Source organism: Gorilla gorilla, chromosome 4 (assembly GCF_029281585.2).
Source record: "Gorilla gorilla gorilla isolate KB3781 chromosome 4, NHGRI_mGorGor1-v2.1_pri, whole genome shotgun sequence".
NCBI classification, from domain to species: domain Eukaryota; kingdom Metazoa; phylum Chordata; class Mammalia; order Primates; family Hominidae; genus Gorilla; species Gorilla gorilla.
In genome coordinates this window covers 183,728,324-183,749,481 of record NC_073228.2, presented here as the reverse complement: position 1 = coordinate 183,749,481, position 21,158 = coordinate 183,728,324, and the positions used below count along the sequence as shown (strand labels likewise).

At 47.5% G+C, this 21,158-nt stretch overlaps 1 protein-coding gene across 1 annotated transcript in view; it reads right to left on the bottom strand.

Annotated features, from left to right (window-relative positions):
* Nucleotides 1–21,158, bottom strand: part of MAML1 (mastermind like transcriptional coactivator 1) — a 44,726-nt gene that overhangs the window by 7,514 nt on the left and 16,054 nt on the right. Inside the window, exons 2-3 of the mRNA XM_004043165.5 lie at nucleotides 3,014–4,429; nucleotides 671–910 (exon numbers count right to left, since the gene is read on the bottom strand). Of these exons, the coding sequence (XP_004043213.3) occupies nucleotides 671–910; nucleotides 3,014–4,429 (1,656 nt within the window). The remainder of the gene's footprint in view (nucleotides 1–670; nucleotides 911–3,013; nucleotides 4,430–21,158) is intronic.

Here is a 21,158-nt window from a genome sequence, read left to right as displayed (position 1 = left end):
AACGTGGTGAAACCCCATCTCCACTAAAAACACAAAAATTAGCCAGGCATGGTGGTTCTTGCCTGTAGTCCCAGCTACTCGGGAGGCTGAGGCAGGAGAATTGCATGAACCCATGAGGTGGAGGCTGCAGTGAGCCAAGATCACACCACTGCAGTCCAGCCTGGGTGACAGCAAGACTCTGTCTCCAAAAAAAAAAAAAAGAACTCTCACTTGTAACCCTTAGTGCCTGCACACTACACTTGGTAACCAAGCGAGTGAACTGTGTTTCCCTCAGGGATGACTTCACTTCCCTCTTCACGTTCTGGCTTATAACAGGCTCTGTAGTGGCAGCAAAGCTGACTCCATAGTGGACTGACAGACACGTGAGCTCAGTGGCTTGGAAGCTGCTGACCTGAAACATAGGAAAATGTCCCTTCCACAAACAGTTTTAGCCCCCGAGTCTGCCTTGAGTACTCTCCACTAAGTGACACGAAGCAGCTTCTGACAAGACTACCCCTGTCTGAGAAATGCCACATTCCTGGAAAGATGTTTTTAAAAGGCAAAGCACTCTAACAACAGGCACGCAAGTCTGCGCAAATCCACACGCACAAGCAGAAGGTGTGACTGCAGCAGTGACTCAGGGTGCAGGCAAAGGTGGGAAGCGGTGGTTTCCTTCCACTTTTCTTTTTACCTGTTCTGCGAGAAGGTGCTGTTGCCTCTGAAGGAACTGCTGTTGCTGTAAATGCTTTTGCTGCTGCTCCCTTTGTTTCTGTTGGTCCAAAAGCAACTGATGCTGCTTCATTACAGCGGCCTGTTGCTGGCTGCTGAGATAGGGGGAGCTGTTGTGGGAGCTGGCCACGGACACGGCAGGCAGCTGGGTCCCAACACTGGTAGCCTGGGCTTGCACAGGGACACTGGAAGGGTTCTGCTCCTGTCAACACAGATAGGGGACTGTGAAGTCTCTAAGCTCTGATCAGACCAAATAAGCTCCATCCAGTGAATTGAAGGTTCACTCTCTTGAAGCCAAGTCTCTGCTTCCCTTCTGACCTCGAATAACAACCATCCCACAGGGCTGGAGCACAGACCAAAAGTGATGACATCTGAGCATACAGGCGCCTAGCAACAAACAATTACTCCACAGGTGTTAGTTTTACTTCCAGTGATTCACCAGTGACAAAGGTATGGTTTTACATTAAGCGTATGTAAGCCTTCATATTTGCACACGATAGTTCCAGTAAGCAATCGTGGCTTAGAAATGCTCACTTATCAGGACATCTGAGTGCAGAGGGGGCCAATAGGGAAAGAATACTTTTTGGTTTTTTTCAGACGGAGTTTCACTCTTGTTGCCCAGGCTGGAGTGCAATGGCACAATCTCGGCTCACCGCAACCTCTGCCTCCCGAGTTCAAGCGATTCCCCTGCCTCAGCCTCCTGAGTAGCTGGGATTAGAGGCATGTGCCACCAACACCTGGCTAATTTTGTATTTTTAGTAGAGATGGGGTTTCTCCATGTTGGTCAGGCTGGTCTCGAACTCCTGACCTCAGGTGCTCCACCCACCTCGGCCTCTCAAAGTGCTGGGATTACAGGCGTGAGCCACCGTGCCCGGCCTAGGGGAAGAACACTTTGAAGGGGGCTTTGGTCAATGGAGACCACTCTGTCCCATGTGCATAAACCTTGGATTTCGGGCTATCCCTGAACGACCCGAAACTGTACATCTGCGCAAGCATTTTACTGGAAGAGACTGCTTAGCTTTTGTCAAATACCCATCCTCAAAAAATACTGAGAATCAATGAGAACTTTAACAGATATTCTCTGTCAATATATAGACCACAAGTGAGAGTCATGTCAAAGGCCACCACAATATTATCCCGTCATTACTGACACTTAGAAGAAAAGGGGAACTTAGCATAAGACAGGCAAAAAGCAATCATTATTTAAACCAGTTCAAATTGTTGAGCTCCTTTCTAGTTATTCATTCTAAGATTCTAGTATAATTTCTTCACTCTAATCACCAGAAGCTTAAGAACTACCGAGAGTGCTTCGTAAGGTGCAAAGTGCTACCCAGATGGCAAGCACCCTCACTGTGTGCAGCTGAGCCTCTCTTCAGGGGGTGCTGAACGGCGTGAGACATCTTACTGGCTGAAGTAAGTGGAATTATCAGCACTGGGAGATGCTTAAACAGCTTACAGTTTTTGGCTATTAGAAATAACCACACAATGAATATCTTGGATATAACTTTTTCTTTTATTTTGGATTATTTCTTTAGATCAACTTGTCGGGTATATAGTGTGTCAATGCATATGAACATTTTACAGCATGCGAAAAATACATAATGTCAAACGACTTCCCAAAAGCAGTGAGCTCATTTACACACTCTCATCAATACAGGAGTGTGTCTATTTCCTCATGATATCACCGGCACTGGGCTTTTTAATTTGCAAAATTTTAGCATGTATTACAAATTCACGTTCACTGCAGGCTTATCTGCACTAGCGGAAAACAGGAAACAACCCGAAGGGCCATTTTCCATTTGATGCTACCAGGCTTTAGAACCATGATGAAGTAAGCACAGAGCTGAGCTGTGCTGGGAAGCAGCACGTGCCTCCAATGTTATAAGCTTACCAAAAATTAGGGAATTTTGTACATGGAGATCTGAAAGGTAGTTAAAAAAAAAAAAAAAGCCAAGCCTCTAAGAAGCACGTTAAATGTAATGTTTATCTGCAAAACACAGTCGCAAATTACTTAATTTAAATCCTACGGCATGAAAGAGACACTGGACTAAATGCAGGTGATTCCCCAAACCTTTGTGCAGTTAAAAATCAAGCTATGCTAGGGAACTTTACCCTATTTTTTTATTAACAATCAACCCTGGTTTATTTTATAAATTTCCACTCCCAAGAGGAGCAAAGGATGACAGCAGCTATTCCCTCCTCCCTCTTCCCACAACTACCTCGGATCCAATTAACATCCAAAGTAGTGAGTAACCTCACTGAAGTGTCTGCAGCAGAGGAACAGAAAGCAAAGGCTCATACTTACCTGGCCAGGTGGAACCAGTGATCGGAAAGGCATATTTCCTGGCTTTGGCTTCATCAGAAACAAGGAGTTCTGCTCGTGACTTATATGGGACAGCTGCTGGGGAAGATAAGCCATCAGGGCTGGCTTGCTCTGGCCAGACCCCGGGCTGCCTTGCCCACAGTCTGCTTTGTAATGAGAAAGGGGTTTTGTATTGCCGTAGTCCAGCACAGACCCCTGGTTATTCACGGAGTTCTGATTCAAGTTACTCGGTGGCTGGTGACTCAGCAGGTTCACATGGCTGGGCTGGAGGTAGGGGCCTCCGGGCCGAGGGGAACTCTTATTCACACTAGGCATCATGAGCAGTTTGGAGTTAGTGAAGTCTTGCTTGTAGCTGGAAGGGCTGGCAGGCTTCTCCATGGGGTAAGGGACATCTAAGGAACTGTGGGAGGGCCCCGTCTGCTGCCATGTGGACATCTGGCCCGGGGCTGGTGCCGGGGTGGCCTGCTGTGGGTTCTGGAGCATTTGCTCGCGCTTCTGCTTGGCAGCGATCTGCTGGAGCTGGTGGGCAGAGGACAGCTCTGAGGCCCCTCCTGGGCCCTGACTGGGCAATACCACACTTGCAAGGGCTCTTTGTGCGTTCTGGGCCTGGGCTGATGCCGGCATCAGGTTTGGACTGGGATTGTCCACCCTGGGCTGACCAGAGGTGTGGAATAAGGTTTGGGAGCCCCCTAGGCTGGGGGAATCTGTACTCACAGGGGCAGAGGAAGGCCCCAGAAAGGTCTGCCCTGCAGACCCGGCCCTCACTTGTGGAGAGCCTAACTGTTCTTGCTCAAAGGCTGCTGGAGAGAATTCCGTCTTAATATTAATGTCCTGTGCCAAGGGGGTTTGTGTGGCAGAGCCAGAAGACTCTGGGTCCTTCTTCTCCTCAAAGTCCTCATTAAACAGGTCCTTCATGTCTTCATCGGGCACCGACCTGTTCAGCTCCTCGATGAGCTCCTTCCACTCCTGCTCGTTAAGGTTGAGGTCTGGCATGAGGTTGCTTTGCGATATGGAGCCGACAGTCCCAGTGATCATGCAAGGCAGGTCTTCGACAGGCTCCTGCTTCAGTTCTTTATTCAGGCTCAGAGGAAATGACTCACTGGGGTTACTGCCTCCATTCAAGTGAAGGCTGGAGTCAGCCAGACGCTTTTTGTTGAGAGAGTCTAGCCCCAGAGAGTGCTTCCCACTGGACTGCAGGGCGTCGGCTCCAGAAGGCTTGTCAGACTGACCGAGGGGGGAGGCTGGAGGCAGTCCATTGGAAGAGATGGCAACTCCCAGAGGGGCCTCCCGGCGAGTCTTCTTATGCCCAGGAAAGAGGTCCCCGTAGCCATTCTGTTGATCGCCATTCTGAGGGGAAGTGGCGCTGTCAAGATTCCTCTTAACTGTATCATGAAGATGCTGAAAAACATTGAAAAGAATGACTTAAGATACATATGAATTTGCTCTGCTATGACAGTAACAAGCTAAGGGCTGATGTCCCTGCAATGCTCGCCAGTGGGTTCTGCTTGCGTAGTGTACACTCCCATTTCTGGGGACACACCTCCATTTTCCCTGAAGGTCCTGTACCTGGCCAGTCAGAACTGATGTCTAGCTAAAGTGCTTCTGCAGTCCTCTTTCTGCAGGAGACAGGCATGAGGCTGCCCACAGCCATCTCGTCTGGCGGTATGCCCAAGAATGGAGCCAACAAAAAAAGGCCAGAGAGTACACACACACACACATATATGTTTTGAGATGGAGCCTTGCTCTGCCGCCAGGCTGGGTGGAGTGCGGTGGCACAATCTCAGCTCACTGCAACCTCCGTCTCCTGGGTTCAATCCATTCTCATGCCTCAACCTCCCAAGTAGCTGGGATTACAGATGTGCACCACTGTGCCTGGCTAACTTCCGGTATTTTTTGGTAGGGATGGGGTTTCACCATGTTGGCCAGGCTGGTCACAAACTCCTGGCCTCAAGTGATTCACCCGCCTCAGCCTCCCAAAGTGCTGGGATTACAGGCATGAGCCACTGTGCCCGGCCCCTCACTTTTTTTTTTTTTTTTGAGACAGAGTTTCACTCTTGTTGCCCAGGCTGGAGTGCAATGGCGTGATCTTGGCTCACAGCAACCTCCGCCTCCAGGGTTCAAGCCATTCTCCTGCCTCAGCCTCCGGAGTAGCTGGGATTACAGGCATGTGCCACCATGCCCAGCTAATTTTGTATTTTAAGTAGAGACGGGGTTTCTCCATGTTGGTCAGACTGGTCTTGAACTCCAGACCTCAGGTGATTTGCCCACCTCAGTCTCCCAAAGTGCTGGGATTACAGGTGTGAGCCACTGCGCCCGGCTGGCCCCTCACTACTTCTTATTGGGACTATTTGCTTGAACATAATCATGTCTGGTGTGACACTGTGACTCTGCTTCCCATTTGCTCCTCGATGGATTCATGCCACTAAAGTTATTAAGATTCTGCCTTGTGCCAGAGACAAGTGCTGTGGGGAACATAAAGACAAACAAGACAGCTCCTCCTCTCGTGGGCTTTCAGGACATGGGACATACACAGACATGGCTACAGACTGAGAGCAGCACACAGTAAGTACCCTGGGAGTTCAGGGGCAGCGATTTCAAGATAAGAACATGTCAGAAGGGATGGGAAGGGGACAGAAGATGGACTCTTTCTACTACTTCCTCACGTGCATGTGCTGCAGTCAGGACTCAACTCCACTGCCCAGAGGAGGTGCCTATGCTCAGCTTCCGAACACTTGCTGCTCCTTTCCTGTGTTTACTTTATTACGTTTTTGTCCTCTATCCCCCACCCCCAGTACCATCCCCCCTTCCCATAAACCCTAAGCATCTATAGCATGTTATTAGAAAATGTTCCAAGTAACAGCCCTCATTATTATCTTTAGACAGGATTCAGAGGAGACAGGGAGCCCCCTGTGCTAGCTTCTGCGGCTGCAGAGAAAGGCCTCCTGACTCTCCACACCAACCCCAGGAGCCCAGGTGAAGTGCCCTGGCCTGGGTGTCCTGCCTGGGGCAACTCCACGGGCATCAGTTCTCAACAGCAGATTACCCACTGGACACCAGGGAGGACCATTTTCTCAACCTCTCATCCCCAATTCTAATGTTCCTGTTCTTCTTTTCCCCACATCAAGATTTGCTTATTTCTTAACTGTTAAAGCTGACTACACAGTGCTCTATAAATTCTAGCCAAGTCAGTATTTTTAAAAATCCGTATATGGGTAACTAAGTCGGTCTGAAAAAAAAAAAAATCGCAGGAATGCCTGACAAATGGAACTGCAGGGCAGAGGTAAGCAACAATCCTAGGATTCAGAACACCGCCCCACGGCTGCAGGACATTTGCTTTACTTTCATGCAGGTTCTTCTGCTTTCTCCTGCCACCTAGGGGTGGAAGGGAACCACGCACATAAAATAGACCCTTTATAAAAAGCCATTATTTGAAAAGTTTTTCCTTGTGGAAGGTAAATTCATACCCATTTAAATGGTCAGAGGAAATAAAAATTAGTTGCTAACATTTCCTTGATTTTCATCTTTTCTACCATTTTCTTTTGTTCCACAGTGCCAGGTCTGGGCTATCTGTAAACCTGGGAGCTCAGTTTTCCATCTTCCTAGGGCAAAAAGATGGAAATCTAAAGGGTCAAGGCACTTGATGAGTCAGCTGGTTGTCTCAGATTAGAAACAGAATCTTTCTTTGCCCTAACAATTACAAAAGCTACCACTCCCTCATTCAATATTCACATGCAAACAGCTGCAGACAAGTTCCAATGTAACAACTGAATTTTGTAATACCTATTGCTTTTAACCAAAGGAAACAGTAGGGCATTTTGTCAACTACTCACAAAATTTAACTGGAATAATGTAGGCGGGGATAGGAGTGTGTAATGTGGTGGCCCCGGCAGATTTTTAAGCCCTGAGCATTTGCAGGAGTGTCTGATATGCAGGGCAAGGATGAGTGAGCCTTGGAGCCTGAACTCCAAGAATCACAACAGAGATGGGCAAACAGCCTGAACAGATTAAAAGTTATGTAAGAACAGACACAGAAGGTGCTATAAAGCAATACTAGACTGGCTGCCACGTATAAATACAGGAGCCTGCTCCAGCACATCTGGTACTTCTGGGTGCTCAGCTCAAAGGTTCCTGTTGTAACTACTGAAGAGTTTCTGCAGTGTACAGGGTTCCAGGAGGACCCAGTCCTGGGAGATAATATGATCAGATGCTCGTGGTCGGCTGGAGAACCACGTGTGCTCAGGCTTCTACCAAGACACCCTGCTGACCTAAGTCCCATCCTAGCCTGTGCCAGCTCCCTCGCTGGGAGGCCACACTCTCCAGGTGCCACCTGCCATCCTCTGCTCTGGGAGAGGAGCTCCAGGATACCACCACTGCTCTGAATCAAGCTGGAGCTGGCCACACCTTTTGGACTCCTAAGCAGCATCCTGTCTCTCACCCACCATGCACTAGCCTTATAGGAAGGATAATCCTTCGCCTATCTCCACTTCCTCCTGCTTCAACCACCCACCGCTGCAATCCCAGAATGCTTTGTGGCCAAACTCACCAAAAAATGACAACACCTACATGCTTCCACTCTGAGCTGACACACACAGCTGCTGAAGACACGCGTGGTTCTCTCATCAGTGCTCCTTACGCACTGGCAGCCAATGCCCCTTTCTAGCCCTACTCATCAGGAAATTTGCTTTTCCTCCTGCCTCCTCTTTTTTACCTCTTCTATCATCTTCCTGTCAGCCAAACTCCACCAGTTCCCACCCCTTAGAGCCAGCACCTTGATCTATGGCAATATGGATTACATTCCTGGCCAATCTGGAAATCGATGGGATGTGGGGAAAAGGAAGGGAGGAGTTGAGAACTGCTTTCTCCAAGGCCAGCAATGATCTTCCACTGTTACACATAGGCCATATTTTCAGTCCTTCCTTTCCCTCTCCCTGCACTCCCTTCCTCTCCCTCTTATCATCTGCCACTTAATAATTCATCTTTATTATTATTATTGAGACGGAGTTTCACTCTTGTCACCCAGGCTGGAGTGCAATGGTGCAATCTCGGCTCACTGCAACCTCTGCCTCCCAGGTTCAAGTGACTCTCCTGCCTCAGTCTCTCGAGCAGCGGGGATTACAGGCGTGCACCACCATGTCCAGCTAATTTTGTATTTTTAGTAGAGATGGGGTTTCGCCATGTTGGCCAGCTGGTCTCAAACTCCTGACCTCAGGTGATCCGCTCACCTCAGCCTCCCAAAGTGCTGGGATTACAGGTGTGAGGCACCTCACCCAGCCCTTTATTAATTTTTTTTAAGAGACAGGGTCTCACTCTGTCGCCCATGCTGGAGTACAATGGGTGATCAAGGCTCATGGCAGCCTCAAACTCCTGGGCTCAAGTGTTCCTCCCGCTTCAGCCTCCTGAGTAGCTGGGACCACAGGCATGAACCACCATAACTGGCTAATTTTTTTGCTTTTGTGGAGACAGGAGTCTCACTATGTTGTCCAGGCTAGTCTCAAACTCCTGGGCTGAAGTGACCCTCCTGCCTCAGCCTCCTAAAGTGCTGGGATTACAGGTGTGAGCCACTGCACCTGGCCTCCTTCCATCTTTTCTTTTTTTTTGAGACGGAGACTAGCTCTGTCACCCAGGCTGGAGTGCAGTGGTGCGATCTCGGCTCACTGCAAGCTCCACCTCCCGGGTTCACGCCATTCTCCTGCCTCAGCCTCCCGAGTAGCTGGACAACAGGCGCCCGCCACCACGCCCGGCTAACTTTGTTTTTGTATTTTTAGTAGAGACGGGGTTTCACCGTGTTAGCCAGGATGGTCTCGATCTCCTGACCTTGTGATCTGCCCACCTCGGCCTCCCAAAGTGCTGGGATTACAGGTGTGAGCCACTGCGCCCGGCCTGCTTCCATCTTTAAAGTTCCCTTTTTCTTTACCACTTTTCTTGCATTCTCTTCTGCTTTTATGGTTGGTTGTTTCTAGTATCCTTTGAGAAGTCTCCCCTTCTCCTGCCCTTCTATCAAATAGTACAGTCCTCTCCCCCTTTTACTCTACATACCCCCTGAGAGATTTCACACATTCCCATGCCTTCAAATTGCCATGACTGAACATCACACTCAAATAAACCCAACTGTCTGGGAACCAAACGCTGATCCACTCAGCCCTTGTCCCTTCCAACTTCCCTCATAGCCCTCCCTGCTGTGCAGCATGCTGGGGTCATGCGGCTGGCTTACAGCTTATAGCTTCTCAAATGTGCCTGCTCAGTGCTGCCTGGGGCCTCTGCACCTGCTCTTCTCTTTGCCCAGAGCACCTCTTCCCTCTAACTTTTCTGGGGATGACTCAGCTTCTAATTCAGGTGGCTTATCTCCTCCATCATCCACATCACCTACCACCCACACCATAGTACTTTCTTGCTGATCCCCTCACCAGAGGCACTCATCTAGTGTCAGGGCCTAACCCGACACTAGAATGCCAAGCAGAGACCCCAGTGCCTTTGACAGTGCCCAGCACTTGATAAGTGTCTGTGAATAAATGTGCCATCTGATGCCCCACCTCTGCAGAGCTCTTACTTCTGGTCTATCCGAAGACCTACTGAGCCCCTGTCCACTTGAGTGATGACTCAGATGACATCTGTCCAAAGCTGAGGCCAGCCTCTCCCCAGTCCTGTTTCCTCTGTTCCCACATAAGACTGTCACTACCAGCCGCCCTGTCACATAAACCAGAAACCAGCCTCCCTCCTGCTCCTCCTTAGTCCCTGCATACAACTGGTACCCAAGTCCTGTGGAGTCTACCTCCTTAATATTTCTTGAACCCACCCACTTCTCTCCATTCATTAACACACATTTCTCTCACTTGAATTATTTTAACCATGTGTTGAGATCCTGCCCTCCCAACCTGTGTTCCTCATCAGAGTCAGAGGGACTCCACGTGAGGGTAGGACTTACAACATCAGAAGTTTTTAAGGCAATAATTGTTAACTATTGGCAATTCCAACCCAATCCCATGGTCAACATTTCTCTCCCAGCCCCTGTATGTCCACAGGACACTCGGGAGCCCTGACCCTCTCTTCAGGTAAAGTAGGTCCATTTCATGAAACACTCAAGTTTTCAGTGACTTGAGGAAGGGAAATCCATGTCAAGTAGCAACTTGTTACTTTGATAAAGCACAAATCTGAACCAAGTGCTGTAGGAAGAAGTCCTGACTTAAGTCATGTGCTTGCTGATCCCTCATTTCCAGTTACTTATGATGTATTCCCAGTTAATCATTCTTAACCTATTATTCCCAGTTAATTCAGGATCTCACTCAACCTTCAAAACAACCCTAGAGGATGAGCATCATTGTTCCTGTTTTATTGCCACTGAAACTGAGAAAATTACACAAGGTTTCCTGAGGTTTGATGTCTCAAGAAGGATCCCTTCTGAATGCTGGGGTCTGCTGCCGACAGACCCCCTTTGTCAGAACAGACTTGGTGAATTGATCCCACTTCCGAGAGTGATGCCGAAAGAGAAGCCTGCATGTCAAACACCAGCAGCAGGACAGAGTGAGTCAGTTTCAAACCGTACAAATAGGAGCACCTTCCCCTAGGTGAAGCGCAGATACCCAGCAGGTGTCATTACCAGAAAAATGAACTGTGCTGTGAGGAAATCCCACATACCAGCACCACAAACAATCTTTGTAATTTTTTTTTTTTTGAGTCAGAGTCTTGCTCTGTTGCCCCGGTTGGAGTGCAGTGGCACGATCTCGGCTCACTGCAACCTCTGCAGGTTCAAGCTATTCTCCTGCCTCAGCCTCCCGGGTAGCTGGGATGACAGGCGTGCACCACCATGCCTGGCTAATTTTTGTATTTTGAGTACAGACGGGGTTTCACCATGTTGGCCAGGCTGGTCTTGAACTCCTGACCTCAAGTGATCTGCCCACCTTGGTCTCCCAAAGTGCTGGGATTATAGGTGTGAGCCACCGCGCTGGGCCAGTAAAATATTTTTGAAAAAGAAAAAAAAAATGGTCGGGTGTGGTGGCTCACGCCTGTAATCCCAGCACTTTGGGAGGATAAGACACGAGGATCACTTGAACCCAGGAGTTCAAGACCAGCCTGGGCAACACAGTGAGACGCCATTTCTAAAAAAAATAAATAATTAGCCAGGCACAGTGGGGCATATCTGTAGTCCCAGCTATTTGGGAGGTTAAGGTGAGAGGAACACTTGAGCCCAGGAGGGAGATTGCGGTGAGCCATGATCGTGCCACTGCACTCCAGCCTAGGGGACAGAGAAAGACACTGTTAATTGAAAAAAAAAAAAAGAAAAGAAAAAGAAAAAAAATCAGAGAACTGTCTAAACGTTCTAAAATTCCTGCTAGTAAAATTCCCACTTTTAAATACATTATTTGTCTTACTAGTTTGGAATAGTCACTGATTTAGAATACAAACCAGTCAGCATGATAAGAACTAAAGATCCCTATAAGCTCCATTCCTGTCACTGAATCCACTTGTCGAGGACATAGAAAAGGTAAGTTCCAGTTCCGGTATTTTCCAGAAAACTTTGTAGTTTGGTGCCTAAACATTTTCACATCATCTTTTTAAATTTAAACGTTTTTGAAATAATTATACATTCACAGGAAATTGCAAAGATAGTACAGAGAGGTCCTGTGCACCCTTCACCCAGTTTCCCCCAATGACTGTATTTTACATAATTACAGCACAATATCAAACCCAGGAATCTGATATCAGTATAATGCATGTGTATAGTTCTATGTGCATATAACCATCACCTTTTTCTATGGAAAGTTTTTAAAGAGCTTTTTTTAAAGCAAAGCTATGTAAGTATTTAACAATACAATCTCTTCCTGCAGGATAAGCAAAGTTAGAATTCACTGAGAAACAAAATTGTTAAATAGATTGATTCTTGTGCTTGGCAGGCAGTCAGTATATTCTCTTCACTAGAGAAAAACCAATTTGGGAAACCAATGAGGCTCAGAAGGTTGCTTGGTAGACATGAAAACAATGCAGGCGATTGCTAACTGGATGTGTGATGTTAAGACATAATCCATTTAGAATCTGAAGATGGCTGGGTTAGATGATCTAGAGTTCCATTGGCTTTAAAACTCCACATTGCTATACTTCTTTTTTTTTTGAGAGGAGTCTCACTCTGTCGCCCAGGCTGGAGTCCAGTGGCACCATGCCGGCTCACTGCAACCTCCGCCTCCCAGGTTCGAGTGATTCTCCTGCCTCAGCCCCCAGAGCAGCTGGGATTACAGGCATGCGCCACCACGCCTGGCTAATTTTTGTATTTTTAGTAGAGACGGGGTTTCACCATGTTGGTCAGGCTGGTCTTGAACTCCTGACCTCAAGCAGTCTGCCCGCCTTGGCCTCCCAAAGTGCTGGGATTACAGGTGTGAGCAACCTCACTTGACCCACATTGCTATACTTCTAATACCAATTTTTACTCTGAACAAGGAGATGCTCTCAGGGGCTCATAGAGTACTCATTCACCAAAGTCCTCCTATACAGCAGACACTGCTCTGTACAGGCTGTATATAAATTAACAGTAAATAGAGTGCAAGTCATTATTCCAAACTCACAGCCGGGCACAGTGGCTCAGCCTGTAATCCCAGCACTTTGGGAGGCTGCGGGTGGGTGGTTCCTTGAGCTCAGGAGTTCAAGACCAATATGGTAAAAACCCTGTCTCTACTAAAAACACAAAAATTAGCCGGGCGTGGTGGCGCACGCCTGTAATCCCAGCTGGGTTTACTGTAAACCCAGTCCGAGCTGGGTTCTTTGCCTTCCTCCCCAAATCCACACCTTGCTCTCATGCACCCTGTCAGTGCATGGGTCAATCCTTGTTCTCTCCGATGACCAGGCATTGAGTTGTGATTCGCCCTTCTAAATCTCTCTCCAGTGAGATACCTCCATACCACCCCCATGTTAGTTCAAGTCCTCATTTTTTATCCTAGGTGACAGAAATAACTTCATGCTGACTTCTGTTTCTATTCTCTCTCGGATCTAACACACCCTTTATGATGTTATCAGTGTGACCGCTATAAAACACATATCTGCACCATTTTAAGTGTCTTATTTCCCCATTACTTACAGATAAAGTTCAAACTCCTTAACCTGGCACATAAAGGCCTGTTTGATCTGATCCCAATTAACTTCTCTGTTGAATTCCCTGCCATTCCCTTGGGGCCCCAACTTAAACTGAATGTCTTTCAGGACTGAGAATATACTTCCAGGCTGGTGACCGCCTACTATTTTTTTTTTTTTTTTTTTTTGAGACAGAGTCCCGCTCTGTCTGTCGCCCAGGCCCAGGCCAGAGTGCAGTGGCATGATCTCGGCTAACTGCAAGCTCGGCCTCCCAGGTTGACGCCACTCCCCCGCCTCAGCCTCCTGAGCAGCTGGGACCACAGGCGCCCGCCACTACACCCGGCCAATTTTTTGTATTTTTATTAGAGACGGGGTTTCACCGTGTTAGCCAGGATGGTCTCCATCTCCTGACCTCGTGATCCACCTGCCTCCGCCTCCAAAAGTGCTGGGATTACAGGCATGAGCCACCGCGACCAGCCACCTCCTACTAATGTTTTAAGATTTAGCTCAGGGTGTCCAATCTTTTGGCTTCCCTGGGCCACACTGAAAGAAGAAAAACTGCCAGGCATGGTGGCTCACACCTGTAATCCCAGCACTTTGGGAAGCTAGGCAGGTGGATCACGAGGTCAGGAGTTCGAGACCAGCCTGGCCAACATGGTGAAACCCTCTCTCTACTAAAAATATAAAAAATTAGCTGGGCGTGGTGGTGGGCGCCTGTAATCTCAGCTACTCGGGAGGCTGAAGCAGGAGAACTGCTTCAACCTGGGAGGTGGAGGTTGCAGTGAGCTGAGATCACGCCATTGCATTCAAGCCTGGGTGACAGAATGAGACTCTGTCTTAAAAAAAAAAAAAAAAAAAAAAAAAAACTGTCTTGGGCCACAAATAAAATAAGCTAACAATAATAGTAGCTGATGAGCTTAAAAAAAAAAAAAAAGGTCCATGCATAAATCTCATAGTGTTTTAAGAAAGTTTATGAATTTGTGTTGGGCTGCATTCAAAGCCATCTCGGCCGCAGGCTGGACAAGCTTGATTTAGCTCAAACATCAACTCTGCAGTGTTTTCTCTCCAACCACTTACCCTACTGCTGGTCAAATTCCTTATTCTATCCCTAACGCTCTAACAGTACTTTGTATACAATACTACGTTTCATGTTTGTGGTAAAGCATTTGTGTCGTACTGTACATGTTCACTTTCTCTGCATCTCCTTCCATCCCTGAAGACCAAAGCCTTGCCCTTTTCATCCCCAGGGCCAAGTCTAATGCTCAGCAAATTACAGGTATCCAGTGAAAGTTCACAGAGTTAATAACTTTCCCACCTCCCCCACTGCTACAGTCAAGGTCACTCTGTTCTTTGTCTTTTTGTTTCACAGGCTCGCTCTCTCTGCTCACTAACAGGAAGCAGTACTAGCTCATCACTCAATCTTCACAACAACCTACAGGGTAAGTGCTGTTCGGTTATCCTGAATTTCAAGATAAAGGCACTAAGGCTTAAACAAGTTATACAACTTGGAATGTGAGTGTGACTGCTGAACCAGGATTTGGACACAGATCTATTTGATTCAAAGCTGTGTCTCAAAGTCCAACTTAGGTGACTCCCTTAAATATGCCTCTCTTTCACCTCAAAACATTTTAGCGTCTTATCAACTCTTTTCTTTCTCTCTTCTATAAGAGGGAAGCACTTCTCCTTGCAAAGATTAACTCCCTTCAGCTGCACCTTCTTATTCCCTCTGGACCTGCCTCATCTGAGACTTTCTGTCCTTCAAATTCGTCCCCTCTTCATCTCAAAAATAACTTGAATTTGTTTTGTTCTAGAGCAGTGGTTCTCTAAGTGTGATCCCAGGCCAGTAGCATCAGCATCACCTGGGAATCTATTGGAAATGCAAATTCCCAGGCACTACCCCATACTCACTGAGTCAGAAACTCTAAGCGTGGGGCACAGAAAGTGGTTTTAGTCAGCCCTTCAGGTGATTTTGACAAAGGCCAAGTTTGAGAACCACTGTGGTAGTGGCTTCTTTCAAATATATGCTCAATTTCACATATTTTTTTCTTTTTGAGACAGGGTCTTGCTCTGTCACTCAGGCTGGAGTGCAGTGGGGTGATCCTAGCTTACTGCAGCCTCCACCTCCCGAGCTCTATCTTCCCACTTCAGTCTCCCCAGTAGCTAGGACTACAGGCATGCGCCACCATACTCAGCTAATTTTTTACTTTTCAAATAGATGGGGTCTCATTATGTTTCCCAAGCTGATCTGGAACTCCTGGCCTCAAGCAGTCCTCCTGACTTGGCCTACCAAAAGGCTAGGACTGCAGGCGTGAACCACCATGCCTGCCTTCAATTTCATATTCATTTATTTCTTCTTCTTGAGACAGCGTCTTGCTCTGTTACCCAGGTTGGAGTGCAGTGGAGCAATCTCAGCTAAGTGCAGTCTCCACCTCCCAGGCTCAAGTGATCCTCCCATCATAGCCTCTTGAGTATCTGAGACTACAGATGCAGCCACCACATCCAGCTAATTTTTGCATTTTTTTAGAGATGGGGTTTCGCCATATTACCCAGACTGCTCTCAAACCCCTGGGCTCAAGGGATCCACCCACCTTGACCTCCCAAAGTGTTGAGATTACAGGCGTGAGCCATTGTGCCCAGCCCAATTTTACATTCTAAAACAATCCAAACAAGGCCAGGCAAGGTGGTCCACGCCTGTAATCCCAGCACTTTGGGAGGCCGAGGTGGGTGGATCACTTGAGGTCGGGAGTTCGAGACCAGCTTGACCAACATGGTGAAACGCCATCTCTACTAAAAATAAAAAATTCGCCAGGCACCGTGGTGTACACCTGTAGTCCCAGCTAGCTACTTGGGAGACTGAAGCAGGAGAATCACTTGAACCCGGGCCCGGGAGGCGGAGGTTGCAGTGAGCCAGTATCGCGCACCATTGCACTGCAGCCTGGGCAACAAGGGCGAAACCCTGTCTCAAAAAAATAAAAATAAAAATAATAATAATAATAATAATAATAAAACAACCCAAACAGAAACACTTCTCCCCCCCGATTCATCTCATCCACTACTGTCTTAATCCTCTGCCATTCGCTTTCTTCGAGGCATCAATCACTCGGTGTGTAAGTCCAGAACATGCAGGTACTCCTCAAACTCTGACCAACCTGGACACCCTTATTCCCTTTACAAATAAAACAATTGAAACTACTTGTCCAAATGGATCTGGGAGTTAAGTGCAGCAATTCTATCTTAAGGAGAAAAATTTGAAATATTATCAAACGTAGCACGGAGGGTAATAAAAGTAAAAACGCATTAAAGATGTCAAGATAGACTGGTTTAATTGAGTAGTGAAATCAGAAGGCAGATTGCCAGAGGCCAAAGACAGACAATGTGAATTCAGGACTCCTTCACCCCGCACGCACGCGCGCACGCGCACACACACACACACACACACACACAAATAGCATCTAGGATTTAGGTGAGCAAACTGAAATCAGTAATTATAAATACAGTCTTTCCTGTTCCAATGATTGTGAAGTGACAGTGAGATAAGAGTTCCACAGATGGGCCAGGTGCTGTGGTTCACGCCTGCAATCCCAACACTTTGGGAGGCCAAGACGGGCGGATCACCTGAGGTCAGGAGTTCAAGACCAGCCTGGCCAACATGGTGAAACCCTGTCTCTACTAAAATACAAAAATTAGCTGGGCATGATGGCGGGTGCCTGTAATCCCAGCTACTCAGGAGGCTGAGACTGGAGAATCACTTGAATCCGGGAGATGGTGGTTGCGGTGAGCCGAGATTGCACCACTGCACTCCAGCCTGGGCAGCTGAGTGAGACTCCTTCTCAAAAAAATAAAATAAAATAAATGAGTTCCACAGATGAAAGAGGACATAAAGAGTATCTAATATCCGGAGGCTGAGGCAGGAGAATGGCGTGAACCCGGGAGGCGGAGCTTGTAGTGAGCTGAGATCACGCCACTGCACTCCAGCCTGGGCGACAGAGCGAGATTCCATCTCAAAAAAAAAAAAAAAAAAAAGAGTATCTAATAAAGTGTTAAACTCAACACAGTACAAAACGTACTCATTACTCAACAGCACTAATAGAAATATGCCAGCCACAAGTGTGGGCAAAATATGCAACTTTAAATTTGCTAGTAGCACATAAAAAGAAACAGATGGTGCTATTTAACCCAATATATATGACCTTTTTAACACAGAATCAGTATTTTTTGAGAAAAAAATCTTAATATCTTTAATAATGCTATTTAACCATATATATATATATACATACATATATATATACACACACACACACACACACATATATATATATATATATTTTTTTTTTTGGAGACAGAGTCTAGCTCTGTTGCCAGGCTGGAGTGCAGTGGTGCGATCTCGGCTCACTGCAACCTCTGCCTCCCGCGTTCAAGCGATTCTCCTGCCTCAGCCTCCTGAGTAGCTGGGACTACAGGCGTGCGCCACCACACCCAGCTAATTTCTGTATTTTTAGTAGAGAGGGGGTTTCACTATGTTGGCCAGGATGGTCTTGATCTCTTCACCTCGTGATCCACCCACCTCGGCCTCCCAAAGTGCTGGGATTACAGGTGTGAGCCACCACGCCAGGCATATATTATCTTTTTAACATGTAATCAGTATTTTTTTTTTCTTTGAGACAAGGTCTCACTCTATCGCCCAGGATGGAGTGCAGTGGTGTAAATAAAAAAATTTTAATAATGTTATTTAACCTAACATATTATCTTTTTAACATGTAATCAGTGTTTTTTTTTTTCTTTGAGACAAGGTCTCACTCTATTGCCCAGGATGGAGTGCAGTGGTGTAAATAAAAAAATTTTAATAATATATTTAATAATGTTATTTAACCTAATATATTATCTTTTTAACATGTAATCAGTGTTTTTTTTTTTTTTCTTTGAGACAAGGTCTCACTCTATTGCCCAGGATGGAGTGCAGTGGTGCAATCACAGCTCACTGCAGCCCTGACCTCCCAGGCTCAGATGATCCTCTCACCTCAGCCTCCCTAGTAGCTGGAACTACAAGTGTACACCACCAAGCCTGGCTAATTTTTTATAAAGATGGGGTTTTGCCATGCTGCCCAGGCTGGTCTTGAACTCATGGGCTCAAGTGATCTGCCCAGTTCAGCCTCCCCAAGTGCTGGGATTACAGGCATGAGCTACTGTGCCTGGCCATAATCGGTATTTTTTCTTTTTTTGAGATGGAGTCTCGCTCTGTCACCCAGGCTGGAGTGCAGTGACATGATCTTGGCTCACTGCACCCTCTGCCTCCCGGGTTCAAGTGATTCTCCTGCCTCAGCCTCCCGAGTAGCTGGGATTACAGGTGTGCGCCACCATGCCCAGCTAATTTTTGTATTTTTAGTAGAGGAGGGCTTTCGCCATGCTGGCCAGGGTGGTCTCGAACTTGACCTCATGATCCGCCCGTCTTGGCCTCCCAAAGTGTTGGGATTACAGGTGACAGCCACTGAAGTGAGTGCACCAAAAAAATCTGTGGTACTAAATTTTCAAAATCCAGTGTGCATTTTACACTTTTAGCCCAAGTCAAGTTTAACAAGGTGCATTCCACGTGCTTAAGAACCTGACCTGGCTGATGGCTACCCTCATGGACAGTATAACTATAGAAAGTAGCCAGCTGGGCACGGTGGCTCACGCCTGTAATCCCAGCACTTTAGGAGGCCGAGGCGGGTGGATCACCTGAGGTCAGGGGTTTGAGACCAGCCTGACCAATATGGTGAAATCCCGTCTCTACTAAAAATAAAAAATTAGCTATGCATCGTGGTGTGCGCCTGTAGTCCCAGCTACTCGGGAGGCTGAGACAGGAGAATTGCTTGAACCCAGGAGGCAGAGGTTGCAGTGAGCCAAGATCGTGCCACTGCACTCCAGCCTGGTGACAGAGCGAGATTCTGATTAAAAAAAAAGTAGCCTTGAACAACTAAGTTTTCAGGACAGCAGTGAAGATAAGGGAAGCCCCCGGGACCTGCCGCCTGGGCCCAGCAGCAGCTCCTTACTGCACAAAGGGCTCCATACAGCAGGCACTGTGGCTCTGTGCCAGCTGCCTCCTTGCTGGGAATCGTCATCCTTGCCCACCTTTCTCTTTCTAGCAAACTCTTCCTCATCATCTCATTCAATTTATCCAATAAGAATCTACTAAGAGCCGTCAGGCCTGTAATCACAGCACTTTGGGAGGCCCAGGCAAGCGGATTGCTTTGCACTCAGGAGTTCGAGACCAGCCTGGGGAACACGGTAAGACCCCCACCTCTACAAAAAATACAACAATTAGCCGGACATGGTGGCTCATGCCTGTAATCCCAGCTACTCAGGACACTGAAGCAGGAGAATAGCTTGAGCCCGGGAAGCAGAGGTTGCAGTGAGCCTAGATCGGGCCACTGTACTCCTGCCTGGGAGTCAGAGACCCTGTCTTAAAACAAAAACAAAAACAAAAAAAATCTATTGAGAGCTGACTGAGCCAGCCACTCTCTGGGCCCTAGGGATACAGCAGAGAAAACAAACGAACAAAACCACAGGCTCTCCTAGAGCCTATATTCTAGCTGAGACGTACTCCCGAGAAAACAAATCACTGAAAGAGAGAGTTGGTGGGACTTATGATTCCAAATAAGGTGCTCAGGAAAGGGCTCACAGAGTAAGCATGTGAAGTCTAAGCAAGAATCCACAGGAGATAAGAGCACATGGCCACATCCACAGAAGATCATTTGGTAATTTTATTTACTATTTCACTATTTGGGCAGCTATTATAACTACATGTAAATGAATATCAAAGATGATTAATATTAAAGCAGAGAGCAGGTGCACACTGGCAGTGCAAGGAGAGGGCAGCACTGCCCCTGCTGGATGGAGGCTCCAGGAGGTGAGCGCATCAATGTCCAGGTTGTGATCTGACTTCTGCTTCTCCGGGAGCTGACAAAGCCCCTCCTGAGGAAGTCGTGAGCAAGATCTTGGAGTTTTGGGAAACACAGGGCTCAGCACAGTCAGGCACCTGGCAGGGCCAAGGTGGGGACCAGGCGCTGGACCTGCAGTGGAAATACAGTCAGAGCAAGGGGGCTGCCCTGTACTTCCTGTTTCTAAGCTCACCATGGCCTGCCTTCAGCTCTCGGTGGGTTGCACTGCTGCAGTACGGCTCAGTTGCCCTCCACGTCTGGTGCAGAGCCGCCACCCTAGGATCACTTCTCGCCATCCTCTGTGGGCCTCCCAGGCCATGTCTTCTGCACTGGGCTCCTGTTTGCTGTATCCGTGTCTTACTCTTTCTTGATTTAGTCTTTCAATTTGGTGGAACACATCTTCCAGTAGCTTCTTGAGAAGGAGTATGTGACATTTAAATTTTTTAAACCTTTTTCGGCCAGGCACAGTGGCTCAGGCCTGTAATCCCAGCACTTTGGGAAGCCGAGGCAGGCAGATCACTTGAGGTCAGGAGTTCAAGACCAGCCTGGCCAACATGGTGAAACCCCTTCTGTACTAAAAATACAAAAATTTGCTGGGTGCAGTGGCTCACGTCTGTGATCCCAGTACTTTGGGAGGCCAAGGCAAGCGGATCACTTGAGGTTGGGAGTTCAAGACCAGCCTGACCAACATGGAGAAATCCTGTCTCTACTAAAAACACAAAATTATCCAGGCGTGGTGGCGCATGCCTGTAATCTCAGCTACTCGGGAGGCTGAAGCAGGAGAATCGCTTGAACCCAGAGGCGGAGGTTGCAGTGAGCAGAGATCGCGCCATTGCACCCCAGCCTGGGCAACAAGAGCAAAACTCCATCTCAAACAACAACAACTAGCCAGGCGTGGTGGCAGGCGCCTGTAATCCCAGCTACTCAGGAGGCCTAGACAGGGGAATTGCTCAAACCCAGGAGGTGGAGGTTGCAGTGAGCCAAGATCATGCCACTGAATTCCAGCCCGGGCGACAGAGTGAGACTCCATCTCAAACAAACAAACAAAAAACAAAAAACAAAAAAAACCAAAAACACCTTTTTCTCACTTATTCTTGTTGTATAGTTAGGCTAAGTACAAGAGTCCAGGTTAGTAATCACTTTCCTTCAGAATTTTG